Here is a 17,744-nt window from a genome sequence, read left to right as displayed (position 1 = left end):
ACACTTTGTTTTTTAGCACACTTTTTTCTTTCAATAGTACACTTTTACTTTCATCAGCACACTTTTTCTTTCATTAGTAAACTTTCACTTTCATTAGCACACGTTTTCATTTGTTACCACACATTTTCTTTCATTAGCACACTTGGTTTTTAGCACACTTTTTTCTTTCAATAGTACACTTTCACTTTCACTAGCACACTTTTTCATTCATTAGTACACTTTCACTTTCATAAGCATACTTTTTCCTTTGTTAGCACACATTTTCATATGTTAGCACACTTTTTTTTATTTTGTCAGGACACTTTTCTTTCATTAGTACACTTTCACTTTCATTAGCATGCCTTTTCATTTGTTAGCACACTTCCTCATGTTAGCACACTTTTTGTTTTGTTAGAACACATTTTCTTTCATTTGTACACTTTCATTTTCATTAGCACACATTTTCATTTGTCTGCACACTTTTTCCTTCATTAGTACACTTTCACTTTCATTAGCACACTTTTTCTTTCATTAGTAAACTTTTATTTTCATTAGCACACGTTTTCATACGTTAGCAGACTTTTTGTTTCGTTAGCACACTTTTTCATTTGTTAGCACCCATTTTCTTTCATTAGCACACTTTCTCATTCATTAGTACACTTTCTCATTTGTTAGCACACCATTTCATATTTTAGCACACTTGTTCATATGTTAGCACACTTTTTGTTTTGTTAGTACACTTTTTTTTTTCATTAGTACACTTTCTCTTTCATAAGCACGCTTTTTCATCTGTTAGCACACTTTGTTTTGTTTTGGACACTTTTCTTTCATTAGTACACTTTCACTTTCATTAGCATGCTTTTTCATATGTCAACACACTTTTTCATCAGTAGCACACTTTTTCATCAGTAGCACACTTTGTTTTTCAGCACACTTTTTTCTTACAATAGTACACTTTCACTTTCATTAGCACACTTTTTCTTTCATTAGTAAACTTTCACTTTCATTAGCTCACGTTTTCATTTGTTAGCACACATTTTCTTTCATTAGCACACTTGGTTTTTAGCACACTTTTTTCTTTCAATAGTACACTTTCACTTTCATTAGCGCACTTTTTCTTTCATTAGTACACTTTCACTTTCATAAGCATACTTTTTCCTTTATTAGCACACATTTTCATAAGTTAGCACACTTTTTTTATTTTGTCAGGACACTTTTCTTTCATTAGTACACTTTCACTTTCATTAGCACGCCTTTTCATTTGTTAGCACACTTCCTCATATGTTAGCACACTTTTTGTTTTGTTAGAACACATTTTATTTCATTTGTACACTTTCATTTTCATTGGGACGCGTTTTCATTTGTCTGCACACTTTTTCCTTCATTAGTACACTTTCACTTTCATTCGCACACTTTTTCTTTCATTAGTAAACTTTCACTTTCATTAGCACATGTTTTCATACGTTAGCACACTTTTTCATTTGTTAGCACCCATTTTCTTTCATTAGCACACTTTCTCATTCATTAGTACACTCTCTCATTTGTTAGCACACCTTTTCATATTTTAGCACACTTGTTCATATGTTAGCACACTTTTTGTTTTGTTAGTACACTTTTTTTTTCATTAGTACACTTTCTCTTTCATAAGCACGCTTTTTCATCTGTTAGCACACTTTGTTTTGGACACTTTTCTTTCATTAGTACACTTTCTCTTTCATAAGCACGCTTTTTCATCTGTTAGCATACTTTGTTTTGGACACTTTTCTTTCATTAGTACACTTTCACTTTCATTAGCATGTTTTTTCATATGTTAACACACTTTATGTTTTGTTAGCACACTTTTTCTTTAAGTAGTACACTTTCTCATTCATTGACACACATTTTCATTTGTGAGCACACTTTTTGTTTCGTTAGCACACTTTTTCTTTCATTTGTACACTTTCATAATCACGCTTTTTCTTTTTTTTAGCACACTTTTGATTTCATTAGCACACTTTTTAATCGAGTTCGTCAGCCATGCTGCCCTCCTCCTCCCCCTCCAGATGTTTGTCATCCTCCTTTTTAGTTGGCGCTCATTAATTAGACAGGAAGTGCTCTCTTTTTGCTCCATATTCACCATAAAAGCGTGCACGTGTGTGTGCGTGCAAGTGTGTGTGTGTTCGTGCACGTGTGTGTGCACGTGATGATAATAATCTGTGGGATTTAGCGGCAGTAGATGTCGGCGTGCTTTGGCTACACACGCCCATGAGGGCTGCAAACAGGAAGTGACATCATAACCAAGCGCCTCGTCTGGCTGTTGTTTAATAGGACATTTGTCTATTTTTAATAGATGACCTTTGACCCTTGAGTCGTGAGTAAAGTATGGAGGCAAGTGTGGGTGTGATGCAACACCCTCACTATGTTTGAAGTACTCGATTATGTCTGTGATTATATCATGTTTACCTTTGTATATCCCTGTGATGAAGTACTCGATTATGTCTGTGATTATATTATATTTATGTTTGTACATCCTTGTGATGAAGTACTCGATTATATCTGTGATCATATCATATTTCTGTTTGTACATCTTTGTGACAAAGTACTCGATTATATCTGTGATTATATCATATTTACGTTTGTACATTCTTGTGACAAAACACTCAATTATATCTGTGATTATATCATATTTACGTATGTACAGCTATGTGGCAAAGTACTCGATTATGTCTGTGATTATATCATATTTACATTTGTACATTTTTGTGGCAAAGTAATCGATTATGTCTGTGATTATATCATATTTACATTTGTACATCTTTGTGATGAAGTACTCGATTATATCTGTGTTTATATCATATTTACGTTTGTACATTCTTGTGACAAAACACTCAATTATATCTGTGATTATATCATATTTACGTATGTACAGCTATGTGGCAAAGTACTCGATTATGTCTGTGATTATATCATATTTACATTTGTACATTTTTGTGGCAAAGTAATCGATTATGTCTGTGATTATATCATATTTACATTTGCACATCTTTGTGATGAAGTACTTGATTATATCTGTGATCATATCATATTTAGGTATGTACATCCTTGTGGCAAAGTACTCGATTATGTCTGTGATTATATCATATTTACATTTGTTCATCTTTGTGGCAAAGTACTCAATTATGTCTGTGATTATATCATATTTCCATTTGTACATCTTTGTGATGAAGTACTCGATTATATCTGTGTTTATATCATATTTACGTTTGTAGATCCTTGTGATGAAGTACTCGATTATGTCTGTGATTATATCATATTTACATTTGTACATCTTTGTGGCAAAGTACTCGATTATGTCTGTGATTATATCATATTTACATTTGTACATTTTTGTGGCAAAGTACTCGATTATGTCTGTGATTATATCATATTTACATTTGTACATCTTTGTGATGAAGTACTTGATTATATCTGTGATCATATCATATTTAGGTATGTACATCCTTGTGATAAGGTACTCGATTATATTTGTGATTATATCATATTTACATTTGTACATCCTTGTGATGAAGTACTCGATTATATCTGTGTTTATATCATATTTACGTTTGTAGATCCTTGTGATGAAGTACTCGATTATATCTGTGATTATATCATATTTACGTTTGTACATGACAAAACACTCAATTATATCTGTGATTATATCATATTTACGTATGTACAGCTTTGTGGCAAAGTACTCGATGATGTCTGTGATTATATCATATTTACATTTGTAAATTTTTGTGGCAAAATACTCGATTATGTCTGTGATTGTATCATATTTACATTTGTACATCCTTGTGATGAAGTACTCGATTATATCTCTTATTATATCATATTTACGTTTGTAGATCCTTGTGATGAAGTACTCGATTATGTCTGTGATTATATCATATTTACGTTTGTACATCTTTGTGACAAAGTACTCTATTATATCTATGATTATATCGTATTTGCATATATACATCTTTCTGATGAAGTACTTGATTATGTCTGTGATTATATCATATTTACATTTGTACATCTTTGTGACAAAGTACTCGATTATGTCTGTGATTATATCCTATTTACGTTTGTACATCCCTGTGATAAAATACTCGATTATATCTGTGATTATACAGGTATTATATTTATGTTTGTACATCCTTGTGAGTAAGTACTCGATTATATCTGTGATTATATTATATTTACGTTTGTACATCCTTGTGACGAAGCACTCGTTAATATCTGTGATTATATCATATTTACATTTGTACATCCTTGTGATGAAGTACTCAATTATGTCTTTGATTATATCATATTTACGTTTGTACATCCTTGTGACGAAGTACGTGATTATGTCTGTGATTTCGTCATATATACATTTGTACATCCTTGTGATGAAGTACTCGATTATGTCTTTGATTATATCATATTTACATTTGTTCATCCTTGTGACGACACTGACGAAGTACTCGATTATATCTGTGATTATCTCATATTTTCGTTTGTAAATCTTTGTGATGAAGTACTCAATTATGTCTGTGATTAAATCTTATTTACGTTTCTACATCCTTGTGATAAAGTAATCGATTATGTCTTTGATTATATCATATTTACATTTGTACATCCTTGTGACGACACTGACGAAGTCCTCGATTATGTCTGTGATTATATCATATTTTGGTCACCTTGGAAAGCTTCTTCTTCTACATTTGAACCCGGCTGACCTGCAAGTCCTCACGAGTCTGCTGGGAGTTGATGATATGAGTCGATTAGGTCTTGGAGGAAGAGAAATGAGAGTTTCTTCTACCTGCCGCCCGCAGGTGAGCCGGCGCTGGCCCGGGAGAACAACTGTCTGAACGCGGCCAAGGCCTGCAACCTGAACGACACGTGCAAGAAGTACCGCTCCGCCTACATAAGCCCGTGTACCAGCAGGGTGTCCAGCGCCGAGGTCTGCAACAAGAGGAAGTGTCACAAGGCCCTCAGACACTTCTTTGACAAGGCAAGGCACACCACACACACACACACACACACACACACACACACACACACCCCCAATCACACACACCCCTACACACCCCCACGCACCTCCACACACCACACACCACACACACCACCACACCCCCCCACACACCTCCACACACACACACACACACACACACACACACACACACACACACACACACACCACCACACACCCCCAATCCCACACACCCCTACACATCCCCACACACCTCCACACACCACACACACCACCACACACCCCCACACACCTCCACACACCACACACACACACACACACACACACACACACACACACACACACACACACACCACCACCACACACCCCCAATCCCACACACCCCTACACATCCCCACACACCTCCACACACCACACACACCACCACACACCCCCACACACCTCCACACACCACACACACCTCCACACACCACACACACCACCACACACCCACACACACACACCCACACACACCACCACACACACCCACACACACACACACACACACACACACACACACACACACACACACACACACACACACACACACACACACACACACACACACCACCACACACCACACACACCCACACACACCCACACACACCCCCACATATGCACCACACAAGTAAACATTGCACACATAAACAATACACAAATTAACACCACACAAGTAAACATTACACAAATAATACAAAAATAAACACCACACAAATAAACAATACACAAGTAAACATTACATAAATAAACACCACACAAATAAACCATGCATGAATATGCACCACACAAGTAAACATTGCACACATAAACAATACAAATAAACACACACACACACACACACCACCACACACCCCCAATCACACACACCCCTACACACCCCCCCGCACCTACACACACCACACACCACACACACCACCACACCCCCCCACACACCTCCACACCCCCCCCCCCACACACACACACACCATCACACACACCCAATCCCACACACCCCTACACATCCCCACACACCTCCACACACCACCACACCCCCACACACACCACCACACACCCACACACACCTCCACACACCACACACACCACCACACACCCACACACACACACCCACACACACCACCACACACCCACACACACCACCACACACACCCACACACACACACACACACACACACACCACCACACACACACACACACACACACCACCACACACCACACACACCCACACACACCCACACCCACTCACCCCACACACACCACCACACCACCCACACCCACACACACCCACACACACACACACCACCACACACACACACACACACACACACACACCACCACACACCACACACACCCACACACACCCACACCCACTCACCCCACACACACCACCACACCACCCACACCCACACACACACACACACACACACACCACCACACCACCCACACCCACACACACCCACACACACCCCCACATATGCACCATACAAGTAAACATTGCACACATAAACAATACACAAATTAACACCACACAAGTAAACATTACACAAATAATACAAAAATAAACACCACACAAATAAACAATACACAAGTAAACATTACATAAATAAACACCACACAAATAAACCATGCATGAATATGCACCACACAAGTAAACATTGCACACATAAACAATACACAAATTAACACCACACAAGTAAACATTACACAAATAAACACCACACAAATAAACAATGAACAAAAAAACACCACACAAGTAAACATTACACAAATAAACAATACAAAAATAAATACCACACAAGTAAACATTACACAAATAAACAATACATAAAAAACAATGCACAAATAAACACCACACAAGTAAACATTACACTCTTAAACAATACACAAATATACACCACACAAGTAAACAATACACAAATAAACAATTCACAAATAAACACCACACAAATAAACATTACACAAATAATACAGAAATATACAATACACAAATAAACAATGCACAAATACAAACCACACAAGTAAACATTACACAAATAAAAATAAACAAACACCACACAAATACACATTCCACAAATAAACACTACACAAATATAGACAATACACAAACATCACACACATTTACAATACACAAATAAACACCACAAATAACACAACTCTGTGACAACCATCACCACACAAATAACACAACACAAATAAACACTACAAAAAATAACACAACACTGTGACACCCATCAGCACACAAAAAACACAACACGAACAAACACCACACACATAAACACAACACTGTGACACACATCAGCACACGTATAAAACACCATACAAATAGCACAACACAATAAAACACAACACAAATAAATAACCACCACACAACTAAACTCCACACAAATAAACACAACACTATGACACATGTCAGCACACAAATAAAACACCACAAAAATAACACAACACAATAAAACACAACACAAATAAATAAACACCAAACAAATAAACACAAGACTGTGACACACATCAGCACACAAATAAAACACAACACAAATAACACAACACAATAAAACACAACTCAAATAAATAAACACCAAACAAATAAACACAAGACTGTGACACACATCACCACACAAATAAAACACTACACAAATAACACAACACAATAAAACACCACACAAATAACACAACACAATAAAACACCACACAAATAAACACCACAAAGATAATACAACATTGACACACATCAGCACAAAATAAAAACACCACAAAAATAAGACAATACAATAAAACAACACACAAATAAACACCACACAGATAATACAACATTGACACACATCAGCACAAAAATAAAAACACCACACAAATAAGACAATACAATAAAACAACACACAAATAAACACCACACAGATAACACAACACTGACACACAAAAGACAGAAAAGGAGGACGCAGCAGAATGTTATGTTGTTTTTATGATGGACATCTTCACATTGTTTACCTGCTGAACAAGCAAACACAACAACACAATAACAACAACACAACAACATCCTTTCATGAACTCGACCAGCACAAAAACAAGCCAACGTTTGACCGAAATGTTCATAAAACTAATCTTCATAAATTGATAATAAAATAATCATTTTACCAATAGAATTCTAAACATGATAACAAATAATAATGCTGATGCTAGTATTGACAATAATAAAATATCAATATGACAATAATGACACAAAATAGTAATAATAATACAAATAAAATAACACTATTCGTCACAATAATAATGTTGATAACAACAAATGAAGCATAATAAGCAGTAAGACTAAACAAATGAGTAATAAAATGTTGTTGTTGTGATTGTAAAAAGTGTGAAGATGTTTTCCAGTCATGTGACCAAGAAGGTGACCATGTGACCAAGAAGGTGATCATGTGACCGCAGGTGCCCGCCAAGCACAGCTACGGCATGCTGTTCTGCTCGTGTCCAGCAGGCGACCAGACGGCGTGCTCGGAGCGGCGCCGGCAGACCATCGTGCCCGCCTGCTCCTACGACGACAAGGTCAAGGTCAACTGCTTGGAGCTGCAGGACAACTGCAGGACTAACTACATCTGCAGGTCAGATGCTCAACTCCGTCGCCGTGGCAACCACACTGCATGACGCATGCATCACATGACTGCACGTGAGGAAGATGAGGACGGTGATGGTGATGGTGATGATGATGATGATGAGGAGGATAATGATGATGGTGATGAAGAGGATGAGGAGGATTTGATGGTGATGCTGATGAGGATCATGAGGATGATGGTGATGAGGATGAGGATGATGATGATGATGATGGTGAGGATGAGGATGATGATGATGGTGTGGATGATGGTGATGATGATGAGGATAATGATAATGAAGATGATGATGATGATGAAGAGGATGAGGATGATTTGATGGTGATGAGGATCATGAGGATGGTGAGGATATCATGAGGATGGTGAGGATGATGATGATGATGGTGAGGATGATGATGATGGTGATCAAGAGGATGAGGATGATTTGATGGTGATGATGATGATGGTGAGGATGATGATGATGGTGATCAAGAGGATGAGGATGATTTGATGGTGATGAAGAAGATGAGGATGATTTGATGGTGATGATGATGAGGATCATGAAGATGAGGATGATGGTGATGAACATGATGATGATGATTTGATGGTGATGAGGATTATGATCATGTTGATGAAGAGGATGAGGATGATTTGATGGTGATGGTGATGATGATGAGGATAATGATAATGAAGATGATGATGATGATGAAGAGGATGAGGATCATTTGATGGTGAGGATGATGATGGTGATGAAGAGGATGAGGATGAGGATGATTTGATGGTGATGATGATGATGATGATGAAGAGGATGAGGATGATTTGATGGTGAGGATGATGATGGTGATGAAGAGGATGAGGATGATTTGATGGTGATGCTGATGATGAAGAGGATGAGGATGATTTGATGGTGAGGATGATGATGATGGTGATGAAGAGGATGAGGATGATTTGATGGTGATGATGATGAGGATCATGAGGATGATGGTGTTGAGGATGAGGATGATTTGATGGTGATGGTGATGATGATGAGGATAATGATAATGAAGATGATGATGATGATGAAGAGGATGAGGATCATTTGATGGTGAGGATGATGATGGTGATGAAGAGGATGAGGATGAGGATGATTTGATGGTGATGATGATGATGATGATGAAGAGGATGAGGATGATTTGATGGTGAGGATGATGATGGTGATGAAGAGGATGAGGATGATTTGATGGTGATGCTGATGATGAAGAGGATGAGGATGATTTGATGGTGAGGATGATGATGATGGTGATGAAGAGGATGAGGATGATTTGATGGTGATGATGATGAGGATCATGAGGATGATGGTGTTGAGGATGAGGATGATTTGATGGTGATGATGATGAGGATCATGAGGATGATGATGACGGTGAGGATGATGATGATGGTGATGAAGAGGATGAGAATGATTTGATGGTGATGATGATGAGGATAATGATAATGAAGATGATGATGATGATGAAGAGGATGAGGATGATTTGATGGTGATGAGGATGGTGAGGATGATGATGATGGTGATGAAGAGGATGAGGATGATTTGATGGTGATGATGATGAGGATAATGATAATGAAGATGATGATGATGATGAAGAGGATGAGGATGATTTGATGGTGATGAGGATGGTGAGGATGATGATGATGGTGATGATGATGATGAGGATGATGATGATGGTGAGGATGATGATGAGGGTGATGAAGAGGATGACGATGATTTGATGGTGTTGAGGATTATGATCATGTTGATGAAGAGGATGAGGATGATTTGATGGTGATGGTGATGATGATGAAGATAATGATAATGAAGATGATGATGATGATGAAGAGGATGAGGATGATTTGATGGTGAGGATGATGATGGTGATGAAGAGGATGAGGATGAGGATGATTTGATGGTGATGATGATGATGAAGAGGATGAGGATGATTTGATGGTGAGGATGATGATGATGGTGATGAAGAGGATGAGGATGATTTGATGGTGATGATGATGATGAAGAGGATGAGGATGATTTGATGGTGAGGATGATGGTGATGAAGAGTATGAGGATGATTTGATGGTGATGATGATGAAGATCATGAGGATGATGAAGATGATGATGATGATGATGAGGATGAGGATGATTTGATGGTGATGAGGATGGTGAGGATGATGATGATGGTGATGAAAAGGCTGACGATGATTTGATGGTGATGCTGATGATGAGGATGATGATGATGGTGAGGATGATGATGAGGGTGATGAAGAGGATGATGGTGATGAAGAGGATGAGGATGATTTGATGGTGATGATGATGAGGATCATGTAGATGAGGATGATGGTGATGAAAATGATGATGATGGTGATGAAGTGGATGACGATGATTTGATGGTGATGAGGATGAGGACCATGAGGATGATGATGATGGTTGTGAGGATGATGGTTATGAAGAGGATGACGATGATTTGATGGTGAGGATGATGAGGATAATGAGAATTATGGTGAGGATAATGATGATGATGTTGAAGAGGATGAGGATGATTTGATGGTGATGAGGATCATGAGGATGGTGGGGATGATGATGATGGTGATGAAAAGGATGATGATGATTTGATGGTGATGATGATGATGAGGATGAGGATGATGGTGATCAAGAGGATGAGGATAATTTGATGGTGATGAAGAGGATGAGGATGATTTGATGGTGATGATGATGAGGATCATGTAGATGATGATGATGGTGATGAAGTGGATGACGATGATTTGATGGTGATGAGGATGAGGACCATGAGGATGATGATGATGGTTGTGAGGATGATGGTGATGAAGAGGATGACGATGATTTGATGGTGAGGATGATGAGGATAATGAGAATTATGGTGAGGATAATGATGATGATGTTGAAGAGGATGAGGATGATTTGATGGTGATGAGGATCATGAGGATGGTGAGGATGATGATGATGGTGATGAAAAGGATGATGATGATTTGATGGTGATGATGATGATGAGGATGATGATGATGGTGATCAAGAGGATGAGGATAATTTGATGGCGATGAAGAGGATGAGGATGATTTGATGGTGATGATGATGAGGATCATGAAGATGATGATGATGGTGATGAAAATGATGATGATGGTTATGAAGAGGATGAGGATGATTTGATGGTGATGATGATGAGGACTATGAGGATGATGGTGATGAGGATGATGATGATGGTGATGAAGAGGATGACGATGATTTGATGGTGAGGATGATGACGATCATGAGAATGATGGTGAGGATAATGATGATGATGTTGAAGAGGATGAGGATGATTTGATGGTGATGATGAAGGTTATGAAGATGCTAATGAGGATGATGGGGATTATGAGGATGATGATGATGAAGATAATAATGAGGATGATGATGTGATGAGGATGAAGACGAAGAAAATGATGGTGATGATTATGAGGTTGATGATGAGAATGATGATGATGATGATGTTGATTATGAGGATGATAAGGATGATGATGAAGAGGATGATGAAGAGGATGATGAAGATGATAATAAGGATGATAGTGTGATGAAGATGAAGAAGATGATGATAAGGATGATAATGGTGGCGAGGATGATGATGATTACGAGGAGAATGAGGACGATGATGATGACAATGATGATGATGACGATGAGGACGATGATGATGACAATGATGATGATGACGAGGAGAATGAGGAAGATGATGATGACGAGGAGAATGAGGATGATGATGGTGATGATGATGAGGATGATAATAATGATGAGGATGATGTTGATGACGGTGATGATGATGATGACTAGGAGGATGAGGATGATGAGGATGAAGCTCATCCTAACTAATGATGACATCATCATTTCATGGTGACCACCTGCAGGGTCTCAGGCAGCCTGCATACACATGCTAAGGCTAATGCTAATTCACAGACGGCTGTTTCATATCACCGACATTCCACAGTGTGTGTGTGTGTGTGTGTGTGTGTGTGTGTGTGTGTGTGTGTGTGTGTGTGTGTGTGAGTGCGCGGTCCAAATGGAGCTCATTTATGATGCTTCCATTTAATTCTGTTAAGCCACACAAGCAGTAGACTCCAGAGACTGTACACACACACACACACACACACACACACACACACACACACACACACACACACACACACACACACACACACATTGCCATTAGTCAGGTAGCTGAGATGAAGTGAAGTCTCCAAGGCTCCTTCAACACATTTGTAATCTCAATGATGGTGCTGTGTTCTCATTGGTCACATGGTCACATGGTCACATGGTCACATGGTCACATGGTCACATGGTCACATGGTCATTGCTGTCAGTTGCTGACAGTGGTTTTCTGAAGTGTTCCTGAGCCCATGTGGTGATATCCTTTACACACTGATGACCTTTATAATACAGACAACTTCACTGCTTTTGGGGTTTGTATAACATGACCACAAATAACACACAAATAACGTTTTGTGTGTGTGTGTGTGTGTGTGTGTGTGTTGCAGATCACGTCTGGCTGACTTCTTCGCCAACTGCCAGCCTGAACCACGATCCCTTTCGGGCTGTCTGAGGGAGAACTATGCAGACTGTCTGTTGGCGTACTCGGGTCTGATTGGTGAGTGTGTGTTCAACCTGGCCTTACCACTGACATGAGGTTTGTCCATCATGAGAGAGACGCTGAGATGAGGTTTTTGCATCATGAGAGAGACAACTACATGAGGTTTGTCCATCATGAGAAAGGCACTGATATGAGGTTTTTGCATCATGAGAAAGACACTGACATGAGTTTCATCCATCATGAGAGGGACACTGACATGATGTTGTCCAACATGAGAAAGACACTGACATGAGGTTTGTCCATTATGAGAGAGACAGTGACATGTGTATCCCTCATGAGAAAGAGAGTGACATGAGGTGCGTGTCCATCACGAGAAAGACAGTGATATGAGGTGTGTGTCCATCATGAGAAAGACAGTGACATGAGGTGTGTCCATCATGAGAAAGACAGTGACATGAGGTGTGTGTCCATCATGAGAAAGACAGTGACATGGGGTGTGTGTCCATCATGAGAAAGACAGTGACATGAGGTGTGTGTCCATCATGAGAAAGACAGTGACATGAGGTGTGTGTCCATCATGAGAAAGACAGTGACATGAGGTGTGTGTCCATCACGAGAGAGACAGTGACATGAGGTATGTGTCCATCATGAGAAAGAGAGTGACATGAGGTGTGTGTCCATCATGAGAAAGACAGTGACATGAGGTGTGTGTCCATCATGAGAAAGACAGTGACATGAGGTGTGTGTCCATCATGAGAGAGAGAGTGACATGAGGTGTGTGTCCATCATGAGAAAGAGAATGACATGAGGTGTGTGTCCATCATGAGAAAGACAGTGACATGATGTGTGTCCATCATGAGAAAGACAGTGACATGAGGTGTGTGTCCATCATGAGAAAGACAGTGACATGAGGTGTGTGTCCATCATGAGAAAGACAGTGACATGAGGTGTGTGTCCATCATGAGAAAGACAGTGACATGATGTGTGTCCATCATGAGAAAGACAGTGACATGAGGTGTGTGTCCATCATGAGAAAGACAGTGACATGAGGTGTGTGTCTATCATGAGAAAGACAGTGACATGAGGTGTGTGTCCATCATGAGAAAGACAGTGACATGAGGTGTGTCCATCATGAGAAAGACAGTGACATGAGATGTGTGTCCATCATGAGAAAGACAGTGACATGAGGTGTGTCCATCATGAGAAAGACAGTGACATGATGTGTGTCCATCATGAGAAAGACAGTGACATGAGGTGTGTCCATCATGAGAAAGACAGTGACATGATGTGTGTCCATCATGAGAAAGACAGTGACATGAGGTGTGTGTCCATCATGAGAAAGACAGTGACATGATGTGTGTCCATCATGAGAAAGACAGTGACATGAGGTGTGTGTCCATCATGAGAAAGACAGTGACATGATGTGTGTCCATCATGAGAAAGACAGTGACATGAGGTGTGTGTCCATCATGAGAAAGACAGTGACATGAGGTGTGTGTCCATCATGAGAAAGACAGTGACATGAGGTGTGTGTCCATCATGAGAAAGAGAGTGACATGAGGTGTATGTCCATCATGAGAAAGACAGTGACATGAGGTGTGTCCATCATGAGAAAGACAGTGACATGAGGTGTGTGTCCATCATGAGAAAGAGAGTGACATGAGATGTGTGTCCATCATGAGAAAGACAATGACATGAGGTGTTTGTCCATCACGAGAAAGACGGTGACATGAGGTGTGTGTCCATCATGAGAAAGACAGTGACATGAGGTGTGTGTCCATCACGAGAAAGACAGTGACATGAGATGTGTGTCCATCATGAGAAAGAGAGTGACATGAGATGTGTGTCCATCATGAGAAAGATAGTGACATGAGGTGTTTGTCCATCACGAGAAAGACAGTGACATGAGGTGTGTGTCCATCATGAGAAAGACAGTGACATGAGGTGTGTGTCCATCATGAGAAAGACAGTGACATGAGGTGTGTCCATCATGAGAAAGACAGTGACATGAGGTGTGTCCATCATGAGAAAGACAGTGACATGAGGTGTGTGTCCATCATGAGAAAGACAATGACATGAGGTGTGTGTCCATCATGAGAAAGACAGTGACATGAGGTGTGTGTCCATCATGAGAAAGACAGGGACATGAGGTGTGTCCATCATGAGAAAGACAGTGACATGAGGTGTGTCCATCATGAGAAAGACAGTGACATGAGGTGTGTGTCCATCATGAGAAAGACGATGACATGAGGTGTGTGTCCATCATGAGAAAGACAGTGACATGAGTTTCATCCATCATGAGAGGGACACTGACATGATGTTGTCCAACATGAGAAAGACACTGACATGAGGTTTGTCCATTATGAGAGAGACAGTGGCATGTGTATCCCTCATGAGAAAGAGAGTGACATGAGGTGTGTCCATCACAAGAAAGAGAGTGACATGAGGTGCGTGTCCATCACGAGAAAGACAGTGATATGAGGTGTGTGTCCATCATGAGAAAGACAGTGACATGATGTGTGTCCATCATGAGAAAGACAGTGACATGAGGTGTGTGTCCATCATGAGAAAGACAGTGACATGAGGTGTGTGTCCATCATGAGAAAGACAGTGACATGAGGTGTGTGTCCATCATGAGAAAGACAGTGACATGAGGTGTGTGTCCATCATGAGAAAGACAGTGACATGAGGTGTGTGTCCATCATGAGAAAGACAGTGACATGAGGTGTGTGTCCATCATGAGAAAGACAGTGACATGAGGTGTGTGTCCATCATGAGAAAGACAGTGATATGAGGTGTGTGTCCATCACGAGAGAGACAGTGACATGAGGTATGTGTCCATCATGAGAAAGAGAGTGACATGAGGTGTGTGTCCATCATGAGAAAGACAGTGACATGAGGTGTGTGTCCATCATGAGAAAGACAGTGACATGAGGTGTGTGTCCATCACGAGAAAGACAGTGACATGGGGTGTGTGTCCATCATGAAAAAGACAGTGACATGAGGTGTGTGTCCATCACGAGAAAGACAGTGACATGGGGTGTGTGTCCATCATGAGAAAGACAGTGACATGAGGTGTGTGTCCATCATGAGAAAGACAGTGACATGAGGTGTGTGTCCATCATGAGAAAGGCAGTGACATGAGGTGTGTGTCCATCATGAGAGAGACAGTGACATGAGGTGTGTGTCCATCATGAGAAAGACAGTGACATGGGGTGTGTGTCCATCATGAAAAAGACAGTGACATGAGGTGTGTGTCCATCACGAGAAAGACAGTGACATGGGGTGTGTGTCCATCATGAGAAAGACAGTGACATGAGGTGTGTGTCCATCATGAGAAAGACAGTGACATGAGGTGTGTCCATCATGAGAAAGACAGTGACATGAGGTGTGTCCATCATGAGAAAGACAGTGACATGAGGTGTGTCCATCATGAGAAAGACAGTGACATGAGGTGTGTGTCCATCATGAGAAAGACAATGACATGAGGTGTGTGTCCATCATGAGAAAGACAGTGACATGAGGTGTGTGTCCATCATGAGAAAGACAGGGACAAGAGGTGTGTCCATCATGAGAAAGACAGTGACATGAGGTGTGTCCATCATGAGAAAGACAGTGACATGAGGTGTGTGTCCATCATGAGAAAGACGATGACATGAGGTGTGTGTCCATCATGAGAAAGACAGTGACATGAGTTTCATCCATCATGAGAGGGACACTGACATGATGTTGTCCAACATGAGAAAGACACTGACATGAGGTTTGTCCATTATGAGAGAGACAGTGACATTTGTATCCCTCATGAGAAAGAGAGTGACATGAGGTGCGTGTCCATCACGAGAAAGACAGTGATATGAGGTGTGTGTCCATCAGGAGAAAGACAGTGACATGAGGTGTGTCCATCATGAGAAAGACAGTGACATGAGGTGTGTGTCCATCATGAGAAAGACAGTGACATGAGGTGTGTATCCATCATGAGAAAGACAGTGACATGGGGTGTGTGTCCATCATGAGAAAGACAGTGACATGAGGTGTGTGCCCATCACGAGAAAGACAGTGACATGGGGTGTGTGTCCATCATGAGAAAGACAGTGACATGAGGTGTGTGTCCATCATGAGAAAGACAGTGACATGAGGTGTGTCTCCATCATGAGAAAGGCAGTGACATGAGGTGTGTGTCCATCATGAGAGAGACAGTGACATGAGGTGTGTGTCCATCATGAGAAAGACAGTGACATGAGATGTGTGTCCATCATGAGAAAGAGAGTGACATGAGATGTGTGTCCATCATGAGAAAGACAGTGACATGAGGTGTGTCCATTATGAGAAAGAGAGTGACATGAGGTGTGTCCATCATGAGAAAGACAGTGGCATGAGGTGTGTGTCCATCATGAGAAAGACAGTGACATGAGGTGTGTGTCCATCATGAGAAAGACAGTGACATGAGGTGTGTGTCCATCATGAGAAAGGCAGTGACATGAGGTGTGTGTCCATCATGAGAAAGGCAGTGACATGAGGTGTGTGTCCATTATGAGAAAGACAGTGACATGAGGTGTGTGTCCATTATGAGAAAGACAGTGACATGAGGTG

General features: G+C 40.4%; 1 protein-coding gene across 1 annotated transcript in view; it reads left to right on the top strand.

Moving 5' to 3' along the window:
* Positions 1–17,744, top strand: part of LOC133559674 (GDNF family receptor alpha-1-like) — a 160,977-nt gene that overhangs the window by 109,549 nt on the left and 33,684 nt on the right. Inside the window, exons 4-6 of the mRNA XM_061911661.1 lie at positions 4,803–4,981; positions 8,417–8,589; positions 13,102–13,211. Of these exons, the coding sequence (XP_061767645.1) occupies positions 4,803–4,981; positions 8,417–8,589; positions 13,102–13,211 (462 nt within the window). The remainder of the gene's footprint in view (positions 1–4,802; positions 4,982–8,416; positions 8,590–13,101; positions 13,212–17,744) is intronic.

Source organism: Nerophis ophidion, linkage group LG09, assembly GCF_033978795.1.
Source record: "Nerophis ophidion isolate RoL-2023_Sa linkage group LG09, RoL_Noph_v1.0, whole genome shotgun sequence".
Lineage (NCBI taxonomy): Eukaryota > Metazoa > Chordata > Actinopteri > Syngnathiformes > Syngnathidae > Nerophis > Nerophis ophidion.
Note: the sequence above shows the minus strand (reverse complement) of the source record. Positions and strands in the feature narration are given on the sequence as shown.